Raw genomic sequence first — 6,690 nt, forward strand, 5'->3', positions numbered from 1 at the left:
TGGGGACACAGCGGCTGTCCCTGCGCACCTGCCAGAGCCTGTCTGGGAAATAACCCACCCCAGGGCCTGGAAGGTGCTCTCAGAGTGACCTGTGTGCTCAGCCCCACTCAGCATCGCCTCCCTGTCCCTTCCCTTGCAGATCCTCATAGCGTGGGAAAGGCTCGAGCTGCCGGCGCCGGATCCGGGGATTTGCGCTGCTAATCTGATTAGTGTATGATGGACGTGTCCAGTTGGAAGGAGATGGAGGTGGCACTAGTCAGTTTTGACAACGCCGACCAGATCGTGGAGGATCCCTGTTATTCAAACGACCTCAGCCCCGCCGGGCAGTCGCGCAAGGGCCACCCCAGCTGCGCCAACCTGCTCTCCAACCTGCGCATCCTCATCAACAGCGAGAACGCCAACAATGAGACCATCTTCTCCAGGTTCTCCGCCGAGTTCAGCGACCACCTGGTGGGGGAGAGGGTGGGCATGGATGAGGGGGACCAGCGGGTCATCATCAACATCGCCGGGCTGAGGTTCGAGACGCGGCTCAAGACCCTCGACCAGTTCCCCGAGACCTTGCTGGGGGACCCGGAGAAGAGGATGCGCTACTTCGACTCCATGAGGAACGAGTACTTCTTCGACAGGAACAGGCCCAGTTTTGATGGGATCCTGTACTATTACCAGTCCGGCGGGAAAATACGGCGCCCGGCCAACGTCCCCATCGACGTCTTCGCTGACGAAATCACCTTCTACGAGCTGGGGGATGAGGCCATGGACCAGTTCAGGGAGGATGAAGGGTTCATCAAGGATCCTGAGACCCTCTTGCCAACCAATGACTTTCACAGGCAATTCTGGCTGCTCTTTGAGTACCCCGAGAGCTCCAGCGCAGCCCGGGGCGTAGCTCTGGTCTCCGTCCTGGTCATCGTCATCTCCATCATCATCTTCTGCATGGAGACCCTGCCGGAGTTCCGGGAGGAGAGGGAGTTCAAGTCTGCCCAGGAGCTTTCTAGGAACGTGACGGACACCTTGCTGTCCCACAGCACCTTCACGGACCCTTTCTTCGTCATAGAGACCGCCTGCATCGTCTGGTTCTCCTTCGAGCTCTTCGTGCGCTTCATCGTGTGCCCCAGCAAGACCGAGTTCTTCAGGAACATCATGAACATCATCGACATCGTGTCCATCATCCCCTACTTCGTGACACTCACCACCGAGCTGATCCAGCAGAGCGAGCTCAACGGGCAGCAGAACATGTCCCTGGCCATCCTGCGGATCATCCGCCTCGTCCGCGTCTTCCGCATCTTCAAGCTGTCCCGCCACTCCAAGGGGCTGCAGATCCTGGGCCAGACCCTCAAGGCCAGCATGCGGGAGCTGGGCCTGCTCATCTTCTTCCTCTTCATCGGCGTCATCCTCTTCTCCAGCGCCGTCTACTTCGCGGAGGTGGACGAGCCGCAGTCCCACTTCTCCAGCATCCCCGACGGGTTCTGGTGGGCCGTGGTGACCATGACCACGGTGGGCTACGGCGACATGTGCCCCACCACGCTGGGCGGCAAGATCGTGGGCACCCTGTGCGCCATCGCGGGCGTGCTGACCATCGCCCTGCCCGTGCCCGTCATCGTCTCGAACTTCAACTATTTCTACCACCGCGAGACGGAGAACGAGGAGAAGCAGATGCTGCCCGGGGAGGTGGAGCGGCTCCTGGCCAGCGTGGCCACGGGCAGCGGCAGCATGGAGTCCCTCAACAAGACCAACGGGGGTTACCCCCGGGACAAGGCCAAAAAGTGACGCCCGAGGCCGTGACTCGAGGACTGGGCCCTGTCAGGTGGCGTTGGAGGGAAAAGGTATCCAAACATCTGCACGCTCTGATTTAATTAATTTATTTATTTTTTAAAATCAAATATGCTGCTGCTTTTTTTTTCTTTCTTTTCTTTCTTTTTTTTTCTTTTTTTTTTTTTAATTAGATGTTTTTCAATCTCTTGATTTCCTGTGGCTGTTCAAATAAATACCATCTTTGTTATCTCTCTGCCCTGCCCATCGGCCTGGTGGTTTGGTTTTTTTTTTCTTATTTGATGCTCATCTGCTTTGACATTTCTTGTCCCCTGTCCACGTGTTAAAGTGGAATTCTCCCACATTCAGAGGTTTCCCCCACTTACTGGAGAGGAAAAAAGGGCAAAATGATATGAAATGCTTTGCTTGGTGGCACCCAACTGTCCAGGGAGGAAGGTGGATCCAGCTCCCTGTTTCTTTAATCCATTTAAAAAGTTCCTCCTCCATCCACCACTTCAGATCGGGGGGGTCTGACCGAATTCCCAGACCTGGGGCCGCTCTGCCTGAAAAATAAGCCGGCAAAAAGAAATTAGAAGGGATATTTTTAGCTGGCTGAGTTCCCCTGGTCTGCCTGACTAATTAACTTTGCTGGGCACAGCAGTGATGGATGGGCCCAAACCAGCAGGTGAGGGGATTAGACAGGCAGGGATGGTGACCAGGAATGGTCATGAGGAACATCCAGGACTCCGGCGTTTGTGGCGGAAAACCGAGCTCTGAGAGAGGTAACGGGATTTCCCCTGCAGCAAAATGGCCTTTCTCCTGCAGCAAATGCTCAGTTTGGGGGTTACCTGATGTTCAGACACGTTTGGGGACGAGCCACTGTGACCTTGTAGTCCTTATTGCCACTTCTGGTTGCTGCAAAAGCGGCCCAGAGAAAATCCGTGGGGAAAACAAGGCCCGATTGTTTCCCTCGGTGTGAAAAGGCACTTCTGGTTTGCTGAAACCCTGCAGATCTCCAGTGGCACTGCGAGGGGAGAAGCCAGCAGCAGCTCATTTTGCCTTTCTCTCCAGTGCCAGCAGGTTTTCTTCTGACAAAGACATTTTGTTGCCACTTCACTGCCTCACTCAGCTGGTTTTTTTTTTGGACGTCTCTGCCTTCATCAAATCACAGTTTCTTCTTCTCCCATCCGCTGTTATCCCACATCTGCTCCCTTTGGCGTCTCATCTCTTGAACATTCCACCACCCCTGCTTTGCAGCTTTGCTCAGGAAGCAGAGGGGAAACAGGGATTGGCTTTTGTTATTCCCAGTGTGATGGGAAATGCGAGTTTGGGCTTGCTGGGATTTCCCACACACACCTTGTGGCAGAAACCCCACGGTTCTGATTGGAGGGGGTTGCTGTTGGGGTTTTTTTTGGTGCATTGTCTTTCTGCAATAAAGGTGTTTTGCATCCCAGGGGATGGATCAGAGACACGACAAGCACAAATCCTCTTCCATCTGGGACAAATCCCCCTTTTTGTCTGCCCTCCCTGTTTGTTTCTTTCCCCACCCCTCCACCATCCTTTTCTTTTCTCCATCCCTTGCAAACCCCCTACAGTCATCTCAGACAGGAGAAGCTGTGAGAGCTGTTGGATTTCCTCCCCACTGTGTCCGAGTTCTACTCATTGTGGGGGATGATTGGAGGAGGCACAGCTGGGAACAGCTGGGAACATCCCCAGCTCCTCCCCATTTATCTCTCAGCTCTCTCCACCAGATCTTCCACATCCCTATTTTCCTTTCACAACAGCCTCTCTTTCCTTTTCCTCTGGAAAATTTAAAACTTTTTACCTTCTTTTAATATTTTTCATGCTCCCCCTCACCCAGATTCTCTCCCAGCCCCTCGAACCTGAAGCACTTTTGTTGATTATTCCTTGGGAAATATTCAGCCATGAGCTCATCCCTCCTTCTGCTCCCTCAGCAAACACAGACCATAATGGTGCTGGGATGGATGGGTGGGTGGATGGATGGATGGATGGATGGATGGATGGATGGATGGATGGATGAAAGGATGAACAACCTGATTCTTATTCACTTGTAAACTTTATCCTCAAATAAAGGAATAAATGCTTCAAAGTCTGGCATGCAGGAAACATTGTTTATTTGGACTCAGCTTTTTGTTCTTGGCTCTGTGCTGCTCCCAGCTGGGAATTCTGTCCGGTCCCCAGCTGGGAATTGTGTGTGGGAGGGCTGAAGGACAGGACTTTATAGAATCCCAGAAGGGTTTGGGTTAGAAGGGCCTTAAAGCTCATCTCATTTCATCCCCTGCCACGGGCAGGGACACCTCCCACCAGCCCAGGTTGCTCCAAACTCCATCCAACCTGGCCTTGGACCTTTCCAGGGATGGGGCAGCCACAGCTTCTCTGGAAAACCGATAATTATAAATCTCCAGTTCTGTGAGAAAAAAACCTCTGCAGAGATTTCCCCAGCCAGGTCCAAAAGGAACCCCCGATTTATGTCACAAGGATGGGGTCAGAGCCATGAAACCCCTCCAAGACTCCTTAACTTCCTTCCTATTTATCCTAAAGAGGAGGAGAACCAGGCTGGGAATTCAAAGTGCCAACAATCAGCTGGTGCTTGATAAAAGCCCGCGGGAAACCCCCATTTTCCTGCACAGTTTGCAGTTTGGTGCCTTCCCAAATGCAAGCCCAAAGCTCAGAGCTCAATGAAATCCCTAAAAAGCTCTCAGTCCTGTTCTGGACTCAAGCCCTGAGGAGCCAATCATTCCTGCCCTCCCTGACTGAATTCCCTCTGGAAATTTTGCCAAAGGAAAAGCCAAAAGGCAGGCAAGAAATCTCCCTTCTGCTTTATCAAAAAAGGGTGTTTCCTGGGTGCTTTTTACCCCTGGAACAAATCAGAACCTGTGGCCAGGCGTGAAACATTTGGTCACCCAGAAACATCTCCCTCCTCCTGGGAGCAGAATTTCCCGGGAATCCCAGAACAGTTTGGGTTGGAAGGGACCTTAAAGATCCCCCGGAGTCACCCCCTGCCATGGGCAGGGACACCTTCCACTAGCCCAGGTTTCCCCAAGCCCCGTCCAACCTGGCCTTGGACACTTCCAGGGATGGAGATCCAGCTCCCAGGAGCTCAGATTTTGCCAGGAGATGGCACTCCAGGACAGACATTCCCTGCTGGAGCCAGTCCAGACCTGTGTTTCCCTCTCTCTGGTTCATGCTTGGAAGCTTTCAGCTGGTTTATTCCTTTATTGCACGTGTGTCCATGGATGTGAGAGGGGTTTTCCTGGCTGGGGGGGGGGGATGATCCCATGGAGGAATCCCATTCCAGGGGGTTGTTTTCCAGGGGCTCTCGGCACTGGTGCAGGATGGCCACGCCAGGAGGGTTTAGGATCTGCCTCCTGGCACAGCATTTAGGGACAAGGATCAGCATCCCACTCACTCAGAGCACTCCCACAGCCCCTGGGGGCTCCTGCGGGTCTTGTCCAGCACAGCAGGAATGAAGAAGCAGCAGGGACTTGGATTCCTCTCCCAGCTTCCACAAATATATATATATATTAACAGTTTTATGAATTATTATGGGTTTTTTCTTTACTTTTCCCCCTCCTGTATTGCTCTGGGATCCATTTCTAGGTGTTTTTGGTTTTTTTTTTCGTGATGTTCACAAGTGCCACAAACTCACCCAGTTGGGCAGATGTTGCAGGGCTTTTCCCTTGTAAATAAAAAGCAAAAATTCTGTTGTGTGACACAAAAAAACCCCCAACAAACCACCCTAAATAGAATCAACCCGGTCATCGCAGAGGTTTCTTTTTATGAATTTTATTTTTATAATTATTATTATTGTTTTGGGGAGTTTGGTTTTGTGGGGGGCTTGTTTTGTTTGGGGTGTTTTTTGTTTTGTTTGGTTTGGTTTGGTTTGGTTTGGGGTTTTTTAATGAATTTTGTGGGGGAGGAACAAGCGCAGAGAAGCTTTTGCCTGGCCTCAGACACCAAATCCCAGCACAGTGTCTGCCACAGCCACACAGGGGGGTCCTTTTGGAGGGGAGAGAAGCTTGAGAAATAGAAATAGGTGTTGGTGTAGCACCAAAACCCCACCCAAACCCCAGAAAACCCCACTGAAACCCACCCAAACCCCACCAAGGCTGGACCTCCCCCAAGAGCGAGGCCTTCCTGCCCCAGCACCAAACTCCAAGGGTCCTCCAAGATCATTTCTGCACAAGGAGCACCCAAACCCAAAATGAACTTCTGTGTTCAAGCCCTGCTTCTTCCTGAAAGGCTCCCAGTGATTTTTAGAGGGTTTTTTTTGCCGTAAATGCTGATTATTGTTCTTTATTCTTTGCCTTTATTGTTGCTGTAGGAAGCAGGAGAGAAACTCGAGTGACACACGAGTTTCCCACAATGCATTTGAAGAGCAGAACTGCAAACACGTGTCCAAGATCACTTTTAGTGACACATTTAATGGCCTTTAATGTCCCCTTCTCCTCTCGAATTCACCTGACAGAAAGAGAAGCCCCAAAAACCTCACACGGTGCCTGAACCTCAGGGAGATGCCGAGGCTGGAAAACATTTTCCTGCATCCCAAAGACCCACAACTGGCACAACACGGTTCCAGCCAGCTCTGCTTCAGCCTCTTCCTGCCTGAAATCTGGGGGAAGCTGTCCCTTAATTCCCCACAGCTACATGATATGGATTGGATTTAATTGTGGGTCAGATTGGATCATTTAATCGGGTCAGATTAGATCATCCTGATAAGCCTCGATTGGGCAGCATCACCACAGGAATTATCATTGCAGAACTGATTTATCCAGCGGGAATGGCAGAGAAAAAGCAGCTCTGAGGGTGCTGCAGAGGGCTGGGATGTGGGACAGTTTGGACACGAGCTGCAGGTTTGGGTGTTGATCAAAACGCTCCCCTCGCAATGAAGTTTCTGCCCCTCTGATTTTTTTTTTTTTTTTT

The 6,690-nt window shown here is 51.6% G+C and overlaps 2 protein-coding genes across 3 annotated transcripts in view; one reads left to right on the forward strand and one right to left on the reverse strand.

The window, feature by feature from the left end:
* The window catches only part of KCNA10 (potassium voltage-gated channel subfamily A member 10), a 7,326-nt gene extending 5,324 nt beyond the window's left edge, over positions 1–2,002 (forward strand). For both annotated transcript variants that reach the window (XM_027908542.1, XM_027908543.1), the window contains exon 2: positions 140–2,002. In XM_027908542.1, coding sequence (XP_027764343.1) covers positions 214–1,764 — 1,551 coding nt within the window. In that variant the 5' untranslated portion in view covers positions 140–213 and the 3' untranslated portion in view covers positions 1,765–2,002. The remainder of the gene's footprint in view (positions 1–139) is intronic.
* A 259-nt stretch (positions 2,003–2,261) lies between these two features.
* LOC114070917 (prokineticin-1-like) overlaps positions 2,262–6,690 on the reverse strand; it is a 7,471-nt gene continuing 3,042 nt past the window's right edge. Inside the window, exon 3 of the mRNA XM_027908541.1 lies at positions 2,262–2,309. Within this exon, the coding sequence (XP_027764342.1) occupies positions 2,262–2,309 (48 nt within the window). The remainder of the gene's footprint in view (positions 2,310–6,690) is intronic.

This window comes from Empidonax traillii, unplaced genomic scaffold (assembly GCF_003031625.1).
Source record: "Empidonax traillii isolate 1590-97213 ecotype Southwest subspecies unplaced genomic scaffold, ASM303162v1 scaffold1743:size121722, whole genome shotgun sequence".
NCBI lineage: Eukaryota > Metazoa > Chordata > Aves > Passeriformes > Tyrannidae > Empidonax > Empidonax traillii.